Genomic DNA, 25,556 nt, shown 5'->3' on the forward strand with positions numbered 1-25,556 from the left:
GTATTGTTACAGACATACTTGCTGACAGGTATTTTGAAATAAATTACCAATAATAATTGAAACTGTCATGATTATGTAGTGTTATTTTGACAAATAAAATTTGCAGAATTTAAAAATATTGTATGCAGAATTTTTAACTTTTTTGGCGCAGGATTTTTAATTTTTTTGGCACAGAATTCCCTCAGGAGTAAAAGTAGGGGGAAGCAGATTGGCAGAATATGGAGGAGATGACTGAAGGGGAGGAGAGCAGGGGCAAAAGAAATGGAATGAGTTTGAAAGTGACTGGGGGAAGCACAGAGAACGTATGTGCAAGGGAAGGCACGAACAGGTGCAGAGACCTTGAGGAGGTATCGATCAGAGTGCAAAGGACCTGGGGAGGAGCATGGGAAGTGGAAGGGAGATACTAGGGCACTCTGCCTCTTAGAGGTCATGGAGGTGGGGGCAGAGGACAGCAGACTTTGGAGAGGTGGAATTACGGAAGGTGGGTGCAGGGAAATTGGGGAAGGTATGCATTCATGGATGGATGGAAATGTGGCGTTTTATACAAGTTAAATATCTAGAATACATTAAATGCCTAGAGCTACTCATGTGATGAAAGCTCCCCCCTCTTCTCCACACCCCTTCATACCCTGCCTTGATATTACTCCCCACTGCACACACACCTCCCATGGACTTGCTGAAATCTGCAGAAGAGGAGCCAGGTTTGGGTGGGAGACCCTGTCTGTTGGAGCATGGGTTTCCTCACCTCCTCTCCCTACCTCCTAATCCAATTTACATTTTTGGTGCCCATTAAGAAAACAGGGAAATTCACAAACAAACAAAAATGTAGTTGAAGAGTTCAGGTTGAAAGAGTGCTTGAATGGAGTCCAGCCAAGGCTCCCTCCTACCCCAAACTGCGCTCTCCTGACAAAAGTTCTATACTTGTTAAAAGACCAGCAAGATGTACAGGTAAGGGAACCAGCCTGCTCCCTACTGCCCCATGACTTCCACTACTCATGCAAACTTAACTTTGCTGCCTTGTTTTGTTCTATAACAAAATATGCTGTTGAGAGCATACAACTGATTTTACACATTAAGACCGATTGTACACACTCTCTAAGGGATATGGACACCCAAATCTCATTAAGATTAGTGGAAATTGGGCATCCAAATCCCCATGGCAACTTGTGAGCAATCTTAGTCTAAATATATAGTCAAGAGTTCCAAAGAGGCATAATCCCAGGGCATACAAGTTATTGGATTCAATGCTGGGTAGGTAACTGGGTGAAATTCTATGGCCTGTGATATACAGGAGGTCAGACTAGTTTGTCCCTTCTGCCTTAAAAATCCATGAAGCCACATGAACACTGAAGAAGGTTTTCTCACAGTATTAGGTGATGGTGGACTAGAAGAATGTACATGGGAATAAAAAGAGTGGAATGACTGATAAGGTGTTTTGTGTGTGATAAGCTGTTTTTGGATCTTGCATGGTTATATAAGTATGTGGAAAGGGGAGAGAATTTTGACATGGAGGTAAAGGGACCTGCAAAGGTATGGAGATGTATGCAGAAGAGGATTGCTTACAAGTTTAGATATTGAATCATATGAATTATATTGTTTAGAAATTACCGGTAATACACACAAGATTTTTTTTGGTAGCAAGCTATTCAATAGTTTACTGGAAATGCATCTCTTAAATATAAATTGGACTATAATATTCCTGCTCTTTATTTTGTAACTGACAGTTTTGTGTGTGCAAATTTAAGGATTCAAAGTTAAAGTTGAATGGGCAGTGTAAGTCAGGTGGGGCAATGGTAAATGAAGGAGAATTATATGGCAGTGGAGAACTATTAAATTCCAAATTTACTAACGATTGTGGCATTTTTTAAGAGTATTTGGTTAAAAAAGTGTAATTTTACTGGAAATACTCTGAAATACACCTTCAAGCTTAACTCTTAAGAATGTTTTTCAATTATAACTATATTTTACACACCATAAGTACAGTATATTTCTCCATGCAATAAAATAATTCTAGCTAAGATGTTGCAGAAATTGCCATGCCTTTACATTATCAGCAAGATATCTTCCCTACAGAAAGACAGATGCATATTAACAGTACCAGACACTAGGAGCCTACAGTACACACACTAACATTCCTGAAAACTGGCATGCAAGGAATCAGAAAGTGTTAAGCATCATTGTTAAATTGTATGCTAAACTACTCAATGTATTCCACTTATGAAATAAATACAATAGAGAACAGAGATATGACATACATTTTCCCTCGTTACAGTAACTTTCATTAGGTGAGTAATTTGAGGACAATAAATTGTATACATACTCAAGGTCAGCGGTGGAGATTTTTAAAGTGTTAATGGAAGATGTACGGCTAAATCCCCATACACTGTTTTCAAAATGTCAACCAATATATGTGCATATAATCAGGCACATCAACATTAAAGTTGTGTAAAAAGGCAATGCCAAATAAACTTAATTTGCCATGTAGTCTTCAATATCTATTCACAATGCAGTACGGGAAGGAACTCATTACTGTAATTCACCATTGTGCCTAGGGATTGGAGATCATATGCTATATTTCACTTATTGTAATAAGAATAGCCATGCTGGGTCAGAGCAATGGTCCATCAAGCCCAGTATCCTGTCTTTTGACAGTGGCTGGTGCCAAATGCTTCAGAGAGAATGAACAGAACAGTCTATTATCGAATAATCCATCCCCTGTTGTCCAGTCCCAGTAGGATTGCCAACCCTCCAGGATTGTCCAGGAATTAAAGATTAATCCTTAATTAAAGATTATGTAATTTGATGAAACCTCCAGGAATATGTCCAACCAAAATTGGCAGCCCTAGCTTCTGGCAGTCAGAGATTTAGGGACACCGAGAGCATGGGGTTGCATCCCTGATCATCTTGGTTAATAGCCATGGATGGACCTATCCTCCATGAACTTACCTAATTCTTTTTTTAACCCAGTTAAACTTTTTTGCCTTCACAACATCTCCTGGCAATGAGTTCCATAGGTTGTGCATTGTGTGAAGATGTTCTTCCTTATGTTTGTTTTAAATGTGCTGTCTATTAATTTCACTGGATGATACCTTGTCCTTGTGTTATGTGAAGGGGTAAACAACACTTCCTTATTCACTTTCTCTACATCATTCATGATTTTATGACCTCTATCATCTCCTCCCTTAGCCATCTCTTCTCTAAACTGAATAGTCCCAGTCTTTTTAATCTCTCCTTACATGGAAGCTGTTCCATGCTCCTAATAATTTTTGTTGTCCTTCCCTGTACCTTTTCCAATGCCAATATATCTTTTTTGAGACGGGGCAACCAGAACTGCATACTATATTCAAGGTATGGGTGTACCATGGATTTATAAAGGCATTATGATATTTTATGTCTTATCATCTATCCCTTCCCTAATGGTTTCTATCATTGTTCCCTTTTTTCATTGCCATTGCACACTGAGTAGATATTATCAGAGAACTATCCATGACGACTCCTAGATTTCTTTCTTGAGTGGTTACAGCTAATTTAGACCCCATAATTTTTTATGTATAATTGGGATTATGTTTTCCAATATGCATTATTTGGCACTTATCAGTATTGAATTTCATCTGCCATTTTCTTGCCCAGTCAAACAGTTAAGTGAGATCTCTTTGCTGTCAGCTTTGGCCTTAACTATCTTGAGTAATTTTGTATCATCTGCAAATGTTGCCCTGTGTTCACCCCCTTTTCCAAATCATTTATAAATACATTGAATATGTTTCCTTATTTTGCTTTCTGATGTAACCATCACAGCACTGAGATGTAGTTTTCAGTACCTGAATTTCCTTATATTGAACAAAGAAAATACTAGGTCTTTAAAGAAACAAATTATAGCAATTTATAATTAGTGGATTACAGTGGAAGTATTTCACCAAATTCTTGTGCTTAAAAAAACAACAATCACCTCTTCCCCCTTCCTCCCTCCTCCCCCGGAAAAACCCAGACCACACACGCATACAAAATTTTAACCTTCTGTAGTCCTCAAGTTCTTTACTAAGATAAAACAAATGATGACTGAAGGATACTGTCTTCTAGAGAGGCTTCATTAAAAACAACAGATTTTTCCCACAAAAGGTGCTCAGAAAAGGAAAAGGTAATTTGCTAGCTGTGAAGTCACATGTTATAAAAATCATGAGGTCCAAAAAAAAAAAAAAAAAATCTAGAAAACATGCAGCAGCAACATCAATGTGTCAAAAATGCTTTAGTTTTACAAATGCCATTTTTGATCCTGAAAAACTGAAAATAGAACGGATAAATCTATATCGCTACTGTGGACAATAACTGGACATGCACACAGAGAATGCACTGGGAACATATTGGAAAAAATATATATAATTGCTGACCTTTAAAGAAAAATATGCCTCTTTCACTCAGCATAACAACCTCAATACTCATTTAGCGAGTATCGTTTGTCTCCACTTTTCAACCATGAATTATAATGTCATATTAAGTGTTTAATGAAAACTTATATTCCTGAGCCTCCTGGAAGGGTTTATTATGTAGCAGGAAAATGACTGTTTATGACATCATTGTATGCAGTGTTGTTGCAGCCATGTCAGTCCCAGGATATTAGAGAGACAAGGTGGGTGAGGATTGGACCAACTTCTGTTGGTGAAAGAGATAAGCTTTCAAGCTTACGCAGAGCTTTTCTTCAGCTCTGGGAAATGTCCTCAGAACGTCACAGGTAAATACAAGCTTGTATTTACCTTGTATTTAGCTGTGACACTCTGAGTACATTTCCCAGAGCTGAAGAGCAGCTCTGTGCAAGCTCGAAACAGAAGTTGGTCCAATAAGATATTACTTCACCCACCTTGCCTCTGTTTATGATATTGGCAGCATGGGATGCCATACAGCAGACTATAAACCAGCTTATATTTACTTCAACATCAGACACAAAGTGTATGAAAATGGGGAAAGGGGGAGTGGTAGGGGGAGGGAGAAGGCTGGTTTACATTCTCTGACATTAGCTTCCAAGTCAGGTGATATAAAAAGTGACACCACTTGTTAGCACCCATCAGCAGGCTGCTCGGGAATGCCAAGCTGCATTAAAAACTTTTATTTGGTGGGGGGAAAAACCCCACAAAATTCATAATTTGCAGATAAGCGTACCTCACATGTAAGCTTTTGGAATAGGTGCCACCAAAATGAATGCAATTTTCTTGCACAATAATTGTTTTAGCTCCCTGCATGTAGTGGATTAGAAACCACCCCATAGTTGGGCAAACATTTCATCCCATTTAGATAGTTTCTGTAATAGAAATTCCAGTTAAAATTTTAGAACTGAGCAGCATTTCTATTGATCTACTGTCCTTCAGCAGAAACCAAGACAGACCAGTTGAATGATTGCAATGGAATTAACTGGAATTTCAAATATGGTTTAGATATTTGTTGCAGCAGTTGCTATTGCCCTACAGAAGTGTGTCACCTGCAAGACATGCTGGAAAGGTTAATACTGAATAGACCCAAAGGCAGTTTCTTCACACTTCTTCACTAAAAGTAACAGCCAATTATTAACAAAACCTAACATGGGGAAGGGGTTTTTAAAAGGCACATAATTGTAAAGGCACAATACCTTGCTGGGTTCTCATCCTGGACAGATACAGGAGGTTTGTCAGTCAGCTTCTGTGGAGCAAACTGAGGTGAAGGGGACCTTGACGTCTCCATTCCAGGTTTCCGAAGGTAGCGATACTTTGAAGACAATACAGGTTCGGATTTAAGATGTGCTTTCTCTTCTAAGTGCTGACACACATTCTCTGTGGATGCTGTTTGCCGGAGCCCCTGAGGATGAGCGCTCTTTAGTTTTCCATTGAACGCTGCAGGACTCTGAATGTAACCTGTAATTACCACACCAGAGCTGGGGGAAATGGACTGAATGGGCTTCCTGGGTACTGCCAGCAGCGATTCTGAAGAGATGCTGAGTGAGGTGGAATTGTCCTGGCCCCTGTATTTATTATCTCGTTTGGGTGGTGGAGGCCTCTGAGGGACAGGTCCACGTCTCTTGTTCAGCAACGTCAGCTCTGTCCACTGACTTTCCTCTCCTCTGCCTTGTGGCAGACAGGAGTGGCTCTCCTGCAATGTCTGTGGCTCAGAATAAGTGAGAAGGGGCAAGCTGCAATCCTTGCTTTTCTCATTCACGTTTTCCTGGGAGTATCTGTAATCACTGGGCAATGTCCCGGATCTTCCCCGGCTCTCTTGAGACAAGACAATAGGTTCTCTTATTTGAAATGGTCTAACAGATGCCTTCCATTTGGGTCCTAAATTTTGATCTAGCTGAGCCCTTTGTTCTCCTGGGTTATCTTCTGGTAATCCTGTATCAGCTTGCCTAGAAACAGAAGAAAAATCATTAGTCAGTTACTGTGCTATTACTTCCTCCTGTGTATGGCTACAGAAGTACTGGGAAGCTTGGAGACAGATTATGTCTGCCATATAATATTAACTAACAGCTACAACCTACTTTAAAATATATATATAATATTGTATTTCTAATGTAATGTGATGAGTCAAAGCACAATGTCGGTCTAAATTAGGTTATGTTGTGTCATGCAATGTGACATAGCCTTGAGTTACCTGAGGCACTACAATGCACATGGTATATCTGAACATTCAAGAGTATTTTCTTCTAACTTTTGTGTAAATTAAAAGAATGGCTTCCTTGTATGACCTTCAACACTCAATTAACATTTCTTTCAATTTCCAAGTAAGTAATGCATGCAGTGTCTAACTAAATGCAGGTTGCCAAACAAGTCCGCTCTCTATTATTTTAAAATAGTATACTAGACATCATAATTCACAGCCCTCATTTATATGGCAAAATTAACATAATCTTGGGGTTTAAATTTGCAGATATAAATTACTGATGCAAAATTAATGCATACTGACAAAAGCATCAAATGCACTGGTACTGATGGGGTGAGGGAAGAGACATCTTTTAGAAATAGAAAAAAAGGCACAATATTTTGGATCGAGGTCTATATTAGGCTTAACAAATAAATCAGATAGAGTCTTTGTCCTTACAGCATGAAGTATTGCTGTGGCTAACGAGTCCTGTCTCATCTTATACAGATATTTTTGTTTTACTCCAAGTCTATATTTTTCTTTGCTTTGTAGTCACCAGGTTGAAGCAACTCAAGGCTGGTGCCAAGCACAAGAAGTATAGTTGAGTTGTCCTCACCAGAGAAAGACACATCAGAAAAGAAAAGTAAGTAAAAGTACCTCAGAGACCCAGAAAGAAGGCAGGTTTGTTCTCTGCTTAGGGGAGGCTGGAGAGAAACTGTGAGCTGAGAAAAGAAGCTGTAACAGAAAAGTAAAAGGTTTCAGAGTACATTATTTCATTTACACCACTGGAGGTTTTGTTATCTGTATTTGGAAATGAGACTGGGCAAGTGTAAGAGGGACTACAAGTTTTCTTTAAAAAAATAAACAAACTAAACTGGAATGGAATGCTTGACCACTGAAACACAACAAAATGAAATCTGACATCAATGGTTACATTGCAACTTTATCAATCTATTGATTTCAGCATGATTCTACACTGGAAACCTTCCTTTACTGATTGCAGGTGTTATTTCCACAGGCATTAAAAAAATAGTTCGTACTCATATTGGATTTCATTTTTAAAAGGCAGATCAAAATATGCTTATTTCTATTTTAACTTCAAAATGTCAGAGTTTTTCACCCCCTTTCTGCCAAAATACCATACTTTAAAACAGAGGGTTGAAAAACCTAGTACAGGTAATATAAAGATCATCCATTATTAATTGTTTTTTTTTTTTTGAGTAAGGCACCAAACCTCCATTTTTCCATATGGCACGTGGGGCTTAGTCCCTTGCATCAAGTACATCGAAATTATGTTGTGTCACAACATGAAAACTTGATAACTGAATCAAGTCATCACTAGTTCCTCAGTGTGCTGTCTGGAGACAAAGTAGAAAAATTCAAGCTGCGTGGGTGCCATTGCAAATTTTCTCAACAGCTGAAGATGTGTTTTCCCAAGCAGGTCATGGTGGGAGGTAAAACAATGACTCAGTTACCTAAGGTCTGCAATGCTGATAAGTGTAGTACTATAATTTTGTTTCTGTATTTTACTAAGATGCCCTAAAACCTCATGTTTCTTTCCTTCTATGGCTGATAAACCGGACAGTGTCTGAAACAAACAAAAGGCCTGATTTCAAGCAAAAAGGTCACACCAAGTGTGGAAAAGTGGGATTATTTTGTAATATTTGTATGAAACCTATGTGTGCCACAGTTTCCCTATATGCTGCATTATTACCTAGGGGTCTCTGGCAGGCTAAGACACAGTATCAATGGTGCCTAGCTGTCTGGGTCTTAAGTCCCATATCAGTGGAGTTCCTCAGAATACAAACTAGATACAATCAACTCAGAATTGAACAACGACTGGGAATGGCTGAGCCATTACAAACATTGAATCTATCTCCCCTTGTAAGTATTCTCACACTTTTTAATCAAACTGTCTGTACTGGGCTAGCTTGATTATCACTTCAAAAGTTTTTTTCTCTTACTTAATTGGCCTCTCAGAGTTGGTAAGACAACTCCCACCTGTTCATGCTCTCTGTATGTGTGTATATATATCTCCTCAATATATGTTCCACTCTATATGCATCCGAAGAAGTGGGCTGTAGTCCACGAAAGCTTATGCTCTAATAAATGTGTTAGTCTCTAAGGTGCCACAAGTACTCCTGTTCTTTTTGCGGATACAGACTAACACGGCTTCTACTCTGAAACCTGTCAGAATACAATGAAAGATCCCATTGCCCTGTCATTGACACCTAGCGAACAACCACCATAGATTGCTCCCCCTCTCTGCAGGAAGCCAAGCAGCATTTCCCCAGTGGGAGAACAAAGATCCAGAGGAGGGTTAAGAGTGGACTGCGGGAAGAAGGCAAGCACACCTGGGAGTCTGATGGATTACAGTTGGGCTCTGAGCTAACCAGAATGGACTATGCTTTAATCTTCATTCCTCTATGCCAGGGGTGGGCAAACTTTTTGGGCCGAGGGCCACATCTGGGTGGGGAAATTGTATGCAGGGCCGGGGCAGGGAGTTGGGGTGCGGGAGGGAGTGCAGGGTGTGGCAGGGGGTGTGGTGTGCAGGAAGGGGCTCAGGGCAAGGGATTGGAGCCGAGGAAGGGTGCGGGGTGTATCAGGGAGCTCAGGGAAGGGGGTTGGGGTGCAGGAGGGGTGCGGAGTGTAGGAGGGGGCTCAGGGCAGGGGTGCAGGAGGGGTGTGGAGTGCAGGAGGGGGCTCAGGCAGGGTGTTGGGGTGCAGGCAGGGGCTTAGGGCAGGGATTTGGGGGGTGGGGTGCAGGAGAGGTTTGGGCTCCGGCCCGGCGCCGCTTTCCTAAAGCGGTTTCGGGATGGCAGCAGCACACACCGGGGCTAGGGCAGACTCCCTGCACGTCTGCCCTGTCCCTGGCCCCGCGCCGCTCCAAGAAGCGCCGCGCCCCCTGGGAAAGTGGGGACGGAGGGCTCCGCGTGCGTTCCCCATTCCCAGCCAATGGGAGCTGCGGGGGGTGGTGTCTGGAGGCAAGGGCAATGCCCAGAGCCCTCTGCCCCCCGCCCGGAGGCTGAAGGGATGTGGTGCTGGCCGCTTCTGAGAGTGGCGTGGGGCCCACGGCGCCATGGGGGGCAATCCCGCAGGCCGGATCCAAAGCCTTGAGGGGCCGGATCCAGCCTGTGGGCTGTAGTTTGCCCACCTCACTCTATGCCAATTTAAGAACTTCCTCTGCTGTGTTCCAGATGACTAATAAACCCTACTGTTTTCACAATGCTGTGTAAGAGTCACTGCAAATGCTTGGAGAGGTGCACTGATCCCTCAAATGTGTACAATTCTCTATCAAGGGTCTGTCTCATTTAGACTCGCTAAACAGAGCTCACGGCATGAAGCAGGAGTGCTGCAGGCCCAGTCTAAGGAGGTGGTGAAACTCTATTGCTTATCCTGAAGGAAGAGCGAGACCCCCAGGGGAGTCTGCCACATTGGAGAGGCTCCTCCTGGAGACTGCTCCAAGGCTGGGGGGCCATAACACTCATCCTGTGGATCTGGGACACCAGGTAATCCTAGGGCTTGTCTACATGGTGCCAGCAAAGGACACTAGAGGGGTGTACAATCTATAGGATGGTTTGGATTAAGACATAAGTAGAAATTAGGTCTTGGGCTACCACTGAAACGGTGAAATTGACAAGAAAGCTGGCTCCCAGCTCCCAGCCAGGCTGCTGCCAGGTCTCTGCTCCAAACTGGGTGCCAACCAGGCTCCCCGGCTTGGGTTGCCTCCTGGGCTCCCCACTCCCTGCTGGGAGCCCTGTGGCTCCCCAGGGTCCTGGCTCCCTGCTCCCTGCCAGAAGCGCGGTAGCCGACTGGACTCCGGGCGCAGATCTCCTCACCGGAGGCGAGAAGCTCCCAGCAGCTGCCTCCAACTCCCGGCTGGGAGCATGGAGGCAAGAAGCCCTGGGAGACTTTCCCCCTGCTCCAGGTTGGGAACGGGAAGCCCTGAGGGGCAGCAGGGCTCTCAGTTCCCCACACTGTCTCCCTTCAGTCCGTGGAAATGCTCCTGGTGAGGACACCCACCACCGACAGAAGGAGGGTAGTGTGGACATCAGCCACCACAGTAATTACTACTAGTTAAAGTGTAAAAAAAAGTGAAAAAAAAAAAAAAAAGAACTCAGAGATAAGTTGGAGACAGAGTGTCATGGGAAAGTAAGAGTTAGCAAGGACATAACCGAAGGTTATGTTACCATTATGTTTTTGGTTGTAATTGGTTCGAGTAAGGTTTTTTAATTATTGCTTTTGAAAATTGCGAATGTTTTATTAAAATGCTATCTATTTGGATAGTATGAGAAGAACTTTGGTGCAGATGTTAATTTAAATAATGGGTAACAAAGAGCCATTAAGAAGGTGGCGGAAATATAATTATGGTAAAGGGTAGTTGAATGCTAATTAGAACTATAATGGAGTATAAAAGAAGTAAATTTTGCTAAATTGCAAGGGAGATCCTATTAACCTTAAAAGGGTACTTACTGCTAGGCTTCAGGATTATAAGGTTCTCCTTCATGCCATTGTCAGTAGGCTGATCATCCATTGCTAGACCATTTCATCTTTGAGTGTGAGTAGAATAGTAGTATTTACATAATTGGTAGTTGCCTGCTTATTTGTTAACTAATCATTTTTCTTTTTAATAGACTTCGGTTGCATCATTCAAAGCGTTGCCTAGTGGTCCTTTACTAAATAAATTTTCTGTAACTGACCTAGAAAACTAAGTTGGGTTTTGTTGCACCCTTTTCTTTAACAACTTAATATTAACTGGGAACATTTCAACAAAAAGATTACAAAAGGTTACAGATGTGATGGGTTGTGCTCTAACTGCCCCATGTAGACCATGCTGCTGCGCTCTAACAGGTTCCTATGACCTTAATGTGAATTAGGTGCCTTTTAGACTGCACCAGCAGGCTCTACATGGGGCAGTCAAAGCGCAACATGTTAGAGCATTTTACAACTCACACCCCTCTGGTGCACTTTGCCACGCCACATATGACAAGCCCCTAGCATTTTTTCTCTTGTCGTACGTAAATTTGACCATATGAATGACCATTTTTGTTACCCTTTTCATATACCATATATTTTAGTCTTGAACTCACCCTTATTGCAGATCTTTAAATAGAAATGCATGCACATTTTGGCCAGATCCTCATAAACTGAAGTCAATGAAACTATACCAATTATCACTAACTGAGGGTACGTCTACACTACCCGCCGGATAGCGATCGATCTATCAGGGATCGATTTATCGTGTGTAGTGTAGACACAATAAATCCATCTCCGATCGCTCTCCCGTCGACTGTTGAACTCCAGCTCGGCGAGAGGCAGAAGCAAAGTCAATGGGGGAGCGGCGGCCATCGATCCTGTGCCGCGAGGATGCGAAGTAAGTGATTCTAAGTCGATCTAAGATACGTTGACTTCAGCTACGCTATTCTCGTAGCTGAAGTTGCGCATCTTCGATCCATCTCCCCCCTCCCCGCCCAGTGTAGACCAGGCCTGAGAATCTGGCTCATGAAGTTTTATCACTGAAATGGGCACTGTCACAGTTGGTGTGTTGACCTACTTGTACAAATGTCTTATCTGAAAGGTCTTGCCTTTCAATATGAAAGGCACATCAAAAAGGACCTTGAAAGTAAGTCCTTCCCAAATGGTTCAGATTACTCCAAAGGTTGTGCCAACCAGCACTGCCAAAGTAAACCAATTTTTAGGCCTACTGTACCACCCTTGACAGTGTCTCGTGAAGTTTTTAATCACACAAATAAAAGGATTCTAATCGGGGAAAAAACACCCATAAAACAAGTATAATTCATGAAGATTCTTTGCAAATACAAAACAGTAAAATGAGTAGTTCCTTGCGCAGCTGAATGTTGTTTTGGTGCTGTCCACTCAACTATTGTTAAGGTTTTGAGAGCACTTCCACTATAACCCCAGCTTTTCAGTCATATGTAAACACTATTCTGGACTCAAACTTGATAAACAAAATCCATTTTTGTGCAATTAAGAATTAAGGTAATGTTTTAAACCTAAATATTGCACAAAGAAAAGGTGATCAGGCATGGATGCCATTTTCACACTCATTACTCAAAAATGACATTTTAGAAGTTTTTTGCCAATATTATGGGTCTGTAATGCATAAAGCACAAAATTACTTCGGAAAATAGTTTGTAGAGGTAGGTGAAGTGTCTTCTTTTAAAATGATTTTGAATTTCTACACTTTAAATTGATATTTACATGGCAACAGTCCATAACAGTTGTGAAGGAGACATTTTAGCTTATCAGTAGAATGGTAACTCTCTTACAATCAAATGAGAAATCTCCCTCTATCTTGGTTTCTTTAACTATTTAAAATGTAAACATCCCATTTCACTAGAAGATGCTTAAAACTGATAAAACACCAAAAGATTCAGGACGTGATTCTTATTTACCCTAAGGCCACTTCATGCCATTCTAGGCAAGTTAGAGAACGTAAGAACAGCCAAACTGGTTCAGACCAATGGTTTATCTAGTCCAGTATTCTGTCTCTGACAGTGGCCAGTGCCAGGTGCTTCAGAGGGAATGAACAGAACATGTTAATTTTGAGGTGCCATGAAGTGAGAGTGAATTATATTTAAAAAACAAATGTATATATTTACTCTACTTAAAGGACCCTTTTCACTATTAGAGCGGCGTGGCCTTGCTGTAAATGAGAATCACGCCCTCGGATTTAAGGGCCGGATCCAATAATCCTGACTCACATCCGGTCGGATCTCGCCACGCTGATTTAGAGAATCAGAGTTTCCCTGTGGAGTTCAATGTGAGTGGGGCTGGGCTTTTAAATAGTCCCACTGACTTTTATGGAAATACTCACAAGAGTAAGGGCTGCAGGATTAGGCCCTAGGTACTGAATACCGATGTCTGACAAAAGTAACAACAATTGTTCCTCATCTAGGTAACTGATGTACAGCTTGATTTTTTTTATGCTCACTCGTGATGCCAGAAAGTCCTTTAAGCTCTCTGATTTCTTTTTATTAACATAGGTCATAAACATACTACATAATGGCAATGGTGGGGTACACAGAAAGTCACGATCACAACATAAGAGGGTCCAAAGATGTGAATTGCATGCATTGCTGCAGCCAGTCTGCAAAGTTTATATTAAAACTGACATGCAAATCTGAACTGCTTTTGCAGGTGAAAGTGAACAGGACACAGCACACTATTAAGTTGACATGTTTACACATCCAAAAATCATTTGTGTTTTAGAATTTCTGATGAGATGTTCTTAACAATCCTTTGGCTTGTACCACAATGAATGCTTTGATAAATAGTACTGTCATCCTCCAAAATAAAATGAAATAAAAAGTATTTAAAATGTCACAGTGTAGATGACTTAAGGAATGCGGTGTTTCCAATTGGTGGGGTAAAGTTTAATGGGACTGCATATGTGCCTTCATACAGTTTCTATGAAAGTAAACACACATTTTACGGTGGCACACAGGATGGTTATGGGGAGAAGGTAGCTGCATACAGCATGGGAGATAATTTACATTCAGGGTGGGTGGGTTCTCATGCAAAACATGCTAATCACGTTACCCTGAAGAGATTTGATCTTACTGTTCAGAAAGGAGGAAAAGAAAGAAAGCTTCAAGCACCAGAAGAACCCTGTGGCAAGAACCTGCGAAGTGTTACATTAGTGTAAGTACCAAGAAGTCCACTAAAAAGAGGCTGATTTAAAATTTTAATTGCTCTGTAGAAAGAAACACACAAAATATGGCGCTGCAGAGATAAAGTCCACAGAAACTTGCCAAGGAAACTATAAACACCACTGGAAAAAATTCACCTTTTGTAAATAGAAAACAACCTTATAATAAAATGAGGTTCAAATAAATATTCCAGCTACCATGTGGCACAATGAGAGAAGCATTGCTGATTTACTGCTTAGTGCAGAACAAAATCCATTTAATCATTGTACATTTTGATGGCTTTGACAAAAATAAAATCCCAAACATTTCAGCTACGTAAATTTTCAAAGAGAAAAGAACTGACACAGTTCTAATATTACCAGCTTAAATAAATTTTATACGTACAAGTAACATCCATAAATTTGCCTCCATTTAGGCCAATGATCCATGGTCACCTTATTTATCCATCACCAATCACCATCATCAAAAGCTTCAAATACCAGATCATCTTTATACCTGAGAGACTACATCTTTCCCCAGCATACACTGCCACAGTTGTGAAGGAGAGTTGCTGATTCTGGATATCCCTTGATTTAACAGTAATTGTTCGCAGCATGTTCTCCATAAACGTTCTGGGGCTCTGCAATGCATTGCAACCCATGGAAAGATGTGCTGGCTTTGCAGGGCCCATTTGTTTTATCTGGCTTTTGCAAAAAAAATGAGGGGGGATAGACATACAGATTGAAGTATGAGAGTGCTGGTGTTTGGTAAGTGCTGCAGCTTGGTAGGAGGGATGAGCCGATGGTACTGAATTTGTGCTTTGTAATTCTAAAGAACTGGCAGGGCTCTCATAGCCTGGTATGGGTGCTTTCGACTTATTCTAAATTGAAAGAAAATAAACCAAATAAAATATTGCAGTAATAACCTCCTGGCCTAGAAAGGAAGGAAGTGGACTCCTCTGGAAGCAATCCCCTCCACGTATAACTGGCCATGTCTAAATCTTTACATGGCATTGGACTCTGTTATTTAAGACAACTTTTCCATATCCCATCTTAACAAATGACATCTGTGGAGTCATGTCAGCTTTCAATGGTCACTGGCAGAATCTCTGGATCTTGCTTTTCTTGATTGTTCCTCGAAGCCTGAGCAAGTATTCTGTTCATAGATTCATAAATTCCAAGGCCAGAAGGAACCATTATGATCATCTAGTCTGACCTCCTGTATAACACAGGCCATAGAACTTCCCCAAAAGAATTCCTAGAGCACAGCTTTTGGAAAAACATCCAAGCTTGATTTAAAATTTATCAGCGATAGAGATAAATCCACCACGACCCTTGGTTCAATTAGGCTTTTGGTTCAACACTGATTTGCTTCTACCCTGGTTACTTTAGGATTAGTTGGATGCCTTCGGCCAGGTTTTAGAGTATTTTTAAACATTTCTCATACAGTGCCTGAGTACCTTGTAAAATTTGCCACACTGGAGATGGAGATGTGTCTTGAGAATGGTACGAGTTGAACTCTGGGCACATGTTGCACATTTTAATTGCACTTTAAAAGTTGATTAATTCCAATGGTGTAAAAATATATATTCCTGATCACAGCAACAAACAGAAATAGGAGACCTGTGTGCATTCAGAGCAGATAGCAGTGGTCTAATTTATCACTGTCAAGAGGTTCACAGGTGTGTAAAATGCGTGGTTGGGCTTAAATAATTTTTTTAGACGTGTCCTACAGAAGTCCATGAGCAATCACCAGAATGGATCATTTTGTAGTGCATGGGATGGCTCATGTAGGTATATGACAAAACCCATTCCCCTTTACTTTCCTTCAGTATCTACCTACTTTCTCTTGTTTTACATTTAGACCTTATGTAGGATAGGGCTGACAAGTGAGATGTTCAGTTGAGTTAGCTAGCTCAGTCAGTGAAAGTAATCCAATTAGCATGTTGTAAACTACAATTTCTTGTCTTGACTTGATTTGTAGAGGTGTTTATTAGATCAAGCTAGATAACTTGATGTAACACCGCACCTGTAAACCCTAGTCTAGATATGGCTTTAGTTACAATGTGTTAGCTAACATTTTAAAAATACCTTTTATCCTAGGCTTGTCTATATAGGGATGTTTTACCGGTTATACAGGCATAATTATATAGGATTTAACTCATCCCAATGTAGACAATCTCATTCCAGTATCAGAGTGGCTTTCCTTGGTTTAGTTTAAACCTCCTTCTTAAGCAACATAAGATAAACTGAAAAAAGGCACTCTGATATCCAAATAAGAGTATCCACAGATGGGGAGTTATACTGGTATAATTACAGCAATTTAAATTCCTACTTTAGGTTATACTGAACAAAAATCTTCCCCAGGTAGGCAAGGCCCTAATGTAGACAGTCTTAGGCTTGGTCCACACATAAAACTTAGGCTGACCTAGCTACATTGCTCAGGACTTTATGCAGTAAAGCTGATCTAACCCTCAGTGTAGGGAAGGATTCTTCCATTGACCTAGCTACTGGCTCTTGGAGTAGAGGATTACTCTAACATTATGGAGACCACTGCTCTCACCATGCTTGAGCCCTTGACTGGATGCCACCTGGTGGAAGATGGAAAAGAGGAGGACAACAGGTGACAATAAAACTACTAAGAAAGATGCTGCTGTCATGGGAACAGACTGTGATGGAGCAAGAAATACAACATTAGACAGGCAGCGGTGGAAACACTGGATTGCCTCATGTGTCACAAGGTACAAGAACATCTATGCTGATAATCAGTCCCTCCACCCCCGCCCTCAACAAACCTCCTTACAGCACACAATTTGATTCATGCCTTAAAAAAGGACAGATCCCAAGATCAGGATTGTAGCAGAGGCTTACAATAATAACCATAAGTGTGCCCATCAGACTTGACCGAGTAGCAGTGTTTTGCAGAGAAAGGATCAGAGGATGCAGCAGACTCATTCTGCAGCTATGCTAACCTCTTCACTGCTGGATCACTCCCCACATTATTTCGTTTTGTTCTGCCAGAGCTGGCAGGTGATTTTCTGCTAAACATTAACAGGCAACTAGCATATTCTGTAGCAGTTAAATATGACATCTAATTCTACAGAACAGTAGTTAGTGGAGTAATCTGAAGAGGGTCAGAAAGAAATTGAGATTTGACAAGAAATTGCTAAAAATACAGATGGCACAGTGCTTTCCATCATAAATATCTTCTTTCCCCACATCCCTCTCTCGGTAAATTTTAACAGGTGAACTGAAGTGAAATTAGGGGGTTTGCTTTTACCAGTTCAGCCATTGGATTCTCCTACACCTGCTGTTTTGTTTTATAATTATTCCATACATCATTAAATACCCTGAGCTCAAAATATTAACAGCAGCAGCTATATTCATTCTCAAAATAACTGATGTACTGTATTTCATTCCATGCCAGAATATCAGGACTTGCACGTTTTAGTCAAAGATCCATTATGCAGCTACTCATCAGGACCCTGATTCAGCAAAGTATTTAATCAAGTGCCTTCCAAGCATGGGAGTAATCCCCTTGAGTTCATTTGGAGTGCTCATGTGTCTAAGGTTAGTTATGTACATTGCTGAACTGGGTGCAGAATAACTTAGCCAACGCCTCACTAATCAAAGAGTCTGCCTACGCTGGAACTGGAGCTGTGATTTCCATCTTGAGTCGAGCTCCAGCGAGTGCACTAACAACAGAGTGTAACTGTGACTGCATGGGTAGCGGGAGGGACTAGCCCCGATGGGTACGTAGTTAGGGTTTCAGACAGGATTGTACTCAGGACTAGCCAATCCAACCACCGCTACATGGCTACCTTTAGCACGGTAGCTTGATCAAGAGCTACTGGCAGGGGTACATCTACCTGAGCTGGAAATTACACCTCCAGCCCCTCGGCAGACACCCCAAAATGAAGTGGAAGACCGAGCTATAAAATCTAACTTAGTTATTCTTCATGCTAACCATGTTTTTAAAATGTTCTTCTATGGTATTCCCTCCACTTATCCTTAATCCCCTTCCTAGCTCAGTGCCTCACTCCCACCAGTAATGGTGTCCAAATAGCTTTTTCCAGAACATAAAACACCAATGAATCCTGAAAGTGACAGCCCCATAGAGCAGCAGAGTTAGTTGCCCAAGTGCTATTATCTAACTACACATTTCTCTGGGTATTAATCCAAAGACTTTAATACACATTTGGAATTATTACAGTTATTATGTAAATCACTTCTGTGTATTTTTTAACTGCTTCCTTCCCCAGGGTTCCAGAGCTTCTAAAAGCTCCTTTGGTGCCTAAAAGTGGTACCCCCTGCTCAGCACTCTTATGAAATAATAATAATGATCAAAACAAAACAACACCGCATTGGATGTGGTGTAGTTGCCTTTTAAAATCTCAAAAGATCAGCTATTAAAAATGGAACTGGATCATAATATGGGCTAATCATTACCTATATTAACCACACCTTCAGTCTGAGAGGTGTTGGGCAAATGAATGTAAAGTAGCAGCTGTCAAGTCATCACTGCTGCATCCTGTACATATTCAGAGTCACATTTGCTCTTTGCAGAACCACAACAGCTATGGGAGAGTCAGCTACTCTGTCACTTTTGCTTGTATTGCAGTAGTGCCCAGAGACCCCCAATCAAAGATCAGGGCCTCACTGTCTAGGCACTGTACACACAATGAAAGAGATAGCCTCTGACCCAAAGGGCTTGCAATATAAGATTAAGACAAACTAACGGCCAGACAGTTACGGTTAATGTAATAAGCAGTGGACCAGCTGCCTAACTTAGAGAATTGTAAATTAAGTGCTAAGAGCAGGGCTACCCGAAGGGCCAAATCCTCCTCCTCTCTATTCCACACTGTGCATTAAATGTGTCTCTCAGTTATGCCAGTGAGACTTCCCTGGCTGTTGGGATCAGTGGGGGTGATCTGCTTAACTGAGACCAGAATATTGTCCAATGAGGTTGCCCGTGTGTAACTGAAAGAAGTGGCTGCAGGACTGGCAATGAAAAAGACCACGTTGTTACTTATAAACTGAACATGTGTTGAAGAAATCACCGAGATAAAAATCAATACAGAATTCCAGCAGACTGGCTTTGCAGTCGCTTTCAGACTAGAACTACTCTTGAAGCCTGTTTTTAAGTTACTCAAATGCAAATGATCAACTGTATTCACATACCAACCCCTTCCCCAATAGAGAGCCTTCCACATCTCTGCAGTTCTCGTGTCCCACTTTTCCATCCCTGTGCCAGCCACTCTGCACTGCACTCTCTATCCTCCCCAATCGATAACTGTACACCATAGCCAGAAGGGTTCCTAAGGCAACAAAGGGCATCCCCTCTGTCCCTGCATAAGCATATTGCTTTCAAAATACACCCACTACAGAGGAGCAAGACAGAACTATTTTATTGTAAGACAATAAAAATACTCAAATAAATGTGTTTGATTATTGTGTCACCAAAATCCAACAAATAAACACCAAGAGAAGGAGATCAGTTTTCTCCAGGAAGCAAAATTTTATAGCAGAGCTGTCATTCCTGAAAATAGGGGATTGTAATGGGAAGATTGCATAACTCTCACCATATAACAGAGGGCCAAAGACGTGACTGAACTCCTGCTGAAGTCAATGAGAGTCTTTCCATCAACCCGTTCAATCAGGTCCCAAATGAATTGTGAAATCTTACACAATCAGGCCTTGTCTACAGTACACAATTATGTCGACATACGTTAGGTCGCTGTATAGCCATTGTAGTAATTAGTGCCGTTTTTCATGTCCATACTACCCTCCTTCTGCCAATGGTTCAGATCCTCATCAGAGGTGTTTGCACCAGTTTAAGTGGGGCACTGGGGAGGAGGAGAGAGGATGACAGCTCGAGCTGGGAGCCCCACTACCCAGCACTGAGAGCCCAGGCTCTCCGCGTTGGGCAGTCATGCTTCCAGCTGGGAGCTCCGTGTGGAGCTGACAGCCCGGGCTCTTAGCACTGGGTAGGGTTGCCAGGCAACTGGTTTTCGACCAGAAAGCCACATCAAAAAGGGGCCCTGGTGGTGCCAGTTGGCGCTGCTGACCGGGCTCTTAAAAGTCCGGTCAGAGGCACAGTGGGGGGCAGGAGCTAAGACAGTTTCTCTGCCTACCTTGGCTCCGCACGGCTCCCAGAAGTAGCTGCCACTCAGGGGTAGGGGCAGCATGCGGAGTACCGGCTCTGCAGCTCCAATTGGCTGGGAACTGCGACCAATTGAAGCTGCGGGGGCGGTGCCTGCAGATGCGAGGGCAGCACACGAATGGAGCCTCCCTGAACCTAGGGGCCGAAAGAACTGGCAGCTGCTTCCTGGGAGCCGCGGTTATCACCACCGGGACCCTGCACCCCAACCCCCTGCACCAGCCCAGAATCCCCTCCCACACCCAAACTCCCTCCTGGAGCCCACATCCCTCACACCCCAATCCCCTGCCTCAGCCCGGAGCCCTCTCCTGCACCTTGAACTCCTCATTTCTGGCCCCACCTGCAGCCTGCACGCCTCAATCCCCTCCTGCACCCCAACCCCGTGCCCCGGCCTGGTGAAAGTGAGTGAGGGTGGAGGAGAGCGAGAGATTGAGGGAGGGGGGATGGAGTGAGTGGGGAGCGGGACCTTGGAGAAGGGGCAGGACAGGGGGCGGGGCAGGGGTGTTTGATTTTGTGCAATTAGAAAGTTGGCAACCCTAGCGCTGGGCAGTGCGGTGCTGACAGGCCATGTAAGTAATGCAGTGTCTACACAGACACTGCGCTGCCCTCACTAGATCATCCTAAGTGCTGGAGTTATTAGGTTGGTGTAATGGGGGACTTACATCATCAGGAGTAATGCTGTAGTATAGACACTTACAGAGTTAGGATGACTTAAACTGCTTACGTCAACCTAACTCTGTAGTCTAGGCCAGGCCTCAATTGTGATTCATCTGAAAAGAACTAGGGAGAAAGAAAAGGTGGATTATGAGTAAGTGTATGCACATGTGTGTTTTGGAAATCAGAAAAGGTATTAGATATTATTCATGTCAGTTTTTTTTTTTTAATACTGATATGTGTATATACACACAGATATTACAGACAGAGCTGGTAGAATTGCCTGACACTTCCCATTAAGGCACTGTGTTTTCAATTCTTTGTAACTTTGGCAAACTTTAACCATTTTGGTTGAAATTTTCCATGCTGGGTGTCTGCCTCACGTTGAAATTTTTTTGGAAAACTTCTGCCAAAATAGTTTTGCCATTTCTCACATGGAGGCCAATGAAAAATACACTGTTTTGCTCATGTTATAAAAATTCTGGCAAGTCTTAATTTGAGAAGCCCCCATGCTTTGGGGAAGGGACTTGAAATTTGTTGGGCAGGACAGATGCTGTGTGTCAGAAATGTGCCTTTTGCTGTCCCTGTGAAAATCCACCCAAATCATAAGCCTTTGGAAAAAAAACCCTGCAGTTCATACCTACTGAGCTTGCTGGAGTTTGGCACATAAATTCTTCTAAGATTCTGTCTGTACTGAGCATGCTACACCACCAATTGTAACTCTGGAGTGCTGTGGGCCATGCCAGACCAGGCATTGAAACTGAGAGCAGGGAGGCTGTCTCTCTTGTGCTCTTAATGAGATCCCTGCAAGTGCCCAGAAAGTGGGGAGGAGTAAGCCACACAATTCAAACGCACAGGGAACAGAATTTAGAACTGTGTGCATGCGTGGCTTAGAGGGAGTGAGGGGAAACACATGACAGCAGACTGGATACTGCTGTGGGAGGAAGTGAAATTGAGATCACGAGTTGGGATGGGGGGAGACACTGGGACTGAGAGCCAAGGATAAGGGAGACCGGAAGATAAGGGAGGAGGATCCATAGATTTTAAAGTCAGACTATTCTATGTTGGGTGCCTGCCTCAAGATGGCTTTTTTTTTAAATTAATGTTTCAGCAAAAAGGGTTCAGCTGTTCCAAGAATGAAATTAGGGAAAGGTATGTTGTGCCTAAGTTAAAAATTTCTTACAGCTGTGTGTCTGAGAAACTGTAGGACCTCCACACTTTAGAGGAACATGAAATTTGGCAGGGATGTTGCCCTGGTGTCAGGGCTGTGCTTTTTACTGACCCTATGAAAATTCACCCAAGTTTGGCAGAGTTATTAGCCTCTGTTCACACATGTTCAGCAGAGACTTGTTAGTATTTGGCAGCTAAATTCTCTAAAGAGAATGTCTGCACTGAGCATGCTCTATCTCAGGGCAGAGCAGGACTTACTACTTTTTCCAAAGGACCCAGCATCTGAGTGCTTCAGAGACATTAACTATTTTATTTATCTTCACAACATCCTTGTGAAGTGAAGTGGAATTATTATTCCTAATTTTACAGATGGCAAATTAAGGCACAGACACATCAACATGCCAAGAATACACTAATTCTAGGTGCCCAACCCAAGATGCTTATGGCCTGATTTTTCTGAAAACGTAGCATTTTATATCCCTATTTATTCAGTACAGCTCCCACGGATTTAGATCATAGAATATCAAGATTGGAAGGGACCTCAGGAGGTCATCTAGTCCAACCCCCAGCTCAAAGCAGGACTTCAGTGGGTGCTCAGCACTTCTGAAAATTAGACTCCATGGGTGTCAAGTTGAGTACTCAGAAAATGAAGAAGACACAACCACCTTTGAAAGATGGGATTAAGTGACTTGCCTAGCATCACACAGGAACTCTGTGGGAGAGACCGGGATTGAATCCAATTCTCCAGGGTGGCGCTCAACTGCCAAAGTCTCAATCCTCCTACAATCCTCACACACACCTTCTAATGTCTGAAACAAATGAGGTAGGGCTCTACAGACAATAGTTTTCTTTACTACACAACCCTGATTCATCCCCAGAACACATCCCTCCTGTGCATAAAACAAGACAGGGATCCTGAAGGGGAAATAGGGTATTCAACTAGATAATTCAAGACCATATCATAATTAGGTTTGTCAGAATTCAATTTTATATACTTTTGACAGACAATATCAATGTTTATTTTTAAACTTTTTTTCAGTTTTTATCAATTTAAATTTTCATGGTTGCAGGAAATTACGGGGGAGTTAGATAATTATTTAATGAGAGTAGATGTTGAGATTCAAAAAGTTAAAACTTTGTAACCCTTAAAACACAAATTGCCAACATCCCATGGCAAAATAGACTAAGTAAACATTCTTAAATCAAACTAGTTCTCAAGCAGCATTTTTCGTACTTCACCTATCTATGAATTTTTATTTTCCATCAATAGAAATATATTTGTTAGTTTCTGTGTACATGGTGAAGTTAACATTTATTGACATTTGCCAATAAAAATAAAATCCTTCCAAGCCTACTCACACACACACACACACACACACACACTGCAGACATACACTGTGTGTGTGTGTGTGTGTGTGTGTGTGTGTGTGTGTGTGTGTGTGTGTGTGTGTGAGAGAGAGAGAGTGAGAGAGAGAGAGAGAGAGCGCGCGCGCGAACCTTAATTCTGGCATTTCCCAACTTCTCGGTGCTTGACTTTGCAACCTTAATACTCTTTTAATGTAATTTTTGTATGAATATACATATATATCACGTACATATTTTATTATTGAAGTGCTTTATTATATATAAGTGATACATATTACGCATTATAATTTGCTTTTGGTTGGGGAACTTTGAATATATTCCAAAAGTGCCAGATTCTAAACTCTATGAGATTTTGTCTTTCTCACAAAAAAATATTTGTGAGAAAGACAAAGTCATATACATCAAAGAAACCATGACAATGAAATTATTTAACCACCATGATGATGACTGCCTCATGATGATTATTTGAGGAGGCAGGTCTTGATACAAAGCACATTTAATTGCTGCAGAAGCAGCAGAGCTGTTTATTGCCTTAGTAATGCTGGCTTGAAGTCATGGACGGCAATGTCCAGCACAGGCTACTGAAACAAGTGGTCTTAAAGACTCACTTAAGCTACTGGCAAATGTTAAAAAGGAAGAGCACAAGGAGAACTATTATTTTGAAGAGAAAAAACCCTCTGTCCTCAATAGGCCACAGCCACAGAATAGGGGGACACACAAAATAACCAGTATACTCCCAGAAATATAACAACAGTGTGTTGTTGTTACATTATAACCCATATACCATCTAAGGCATCTTGTGATTTCCACAGCCAGGCAAAATGTCCATTAGCTAGTGTATTACTAAAGAGCCAAGAGGCAGATAATGTTATCTGTGCAGCCAATCAAAATGGATACCACAGCAATTCTGTATTTCATGCAACAGAAAAATGTCACTCCAGCTTCATAAGCCTTACATAATTCTGACTGTTTATCGGTATGATCTATGGGAATGATTATTTCTACTCAGCCTGCTACATTAGAATCTCTTATCTGTGCTCCACTTACATGCCAATGTGAATGAAAACTGTTTCTGACCCCATATATTTTTATTTTAACAAATGTCACCTCTCTGTAACACAAATAAAAGCATAGATTTGTTTCCAACAGATCCAATTTCATTCTGCAAGAAGCAATTGAACATATGTTGGCAGATAAGAATACAGACCAGTCAATCATGGTCAACTGTAAACAGCACAAAGCATATTTCTGAAGTAAAATCAAATTTGATTATAATTACATTTCTAGTAATACCGTGGGAGTGGGAGAGACACTATTCCCCTTTCTTTTATTAGGAAAAAAAACCCCTCCCTTCTTCCTACCACTATGCACATTAAATCAATAATAAAATAAATGTTTATGGCTAATCTTTTGCTTGTTTTTTCAAGTTCACATCTTTCTTCATATGCAGTCAGCGGCATGCATGGATTCAAAATGACTACCTCCCACGGAGTAAGCCAGTTAATATGTACTGTACTGAATCACTGAATTGAATTTCAAGCAGAAAATCCTAACAATGTAAAAACACCCATTGTGTTATATAAATGGCAACCATTGCAGGAACAAAAGAAACATTACCTAACACTAACAACAAGGAAATCTCATTAACGGAAAAAAGGCTGGATACAAAATCACTTGGAATCTGTCCTTTTTAATCAAAGTTTTCTGGAAATAAATTCTAGAACTAAAAATCAAGGCATAGAAAGTTGAAATGTGCCCATTTTTTAAATATTAGCAGCTAGGCAGCACTCAGTACCAGAAGAGATTAGAAGATGGAAAAAGGCAACATACTTAGTTAATTGTAATTAGTTCACCTGAGGTTCTCAAACTAGGACTGAAGTGAACCCCTTGGAGCTCATCTCTAAAGGATTCACAGATAGCTGCTTTCATCAATTAGCATGCACACCCATGTTTCATTAT

General features: G+C 41.6%; 1 protein-coding gene across 4 annotated transcripts in view; it reads right to left on the reverse strand.

The window, feature by feature from the left end:
- Window positions 1–25,556, reverse strand: part of SHROOM2 (shroom family member 2) — a 199,809-nt gene that overhangs the window by 19,172 nt on the left and 155,081 nt on the right. For 2 of the 4 annotated variants that reach the window (XM_054007981.1, XM_054007999.1), the window contains 2 exons: window positions 7,255–7,332; window positions 5,615–6,364 (listed from right to left, as the gene is read on the reverse strand). In XM_054007981.1, coding sequence (XP_053863956.1) covers window positions 5,615–6,364; window positions 7,255–7,332 — 828 coding nt within the window. The remainder of the gene's footprint in view (window positions 1–5,614; window positions 6,365–7,254; window positions 7,333–25,556) is intronic. The other 2 variants (XM_054007990.1, XM_054008009.1) reach the window with 1 other exon arrangement.

The sequence above is a fragment of the Malaclemys terrapin genome, chromosome 1, assembly GCF_027887155.1.
Source record: "Malaclemys terrapin pileata isolate rMalTer1 chromosome 1, rMalTer1.hap1, whole genome shotgun sequence".
NCBI lineage: Eukaryota > Metazoa > Chordata > Testudines > Emydidae > Malaclemys > Malaclemys terrapin.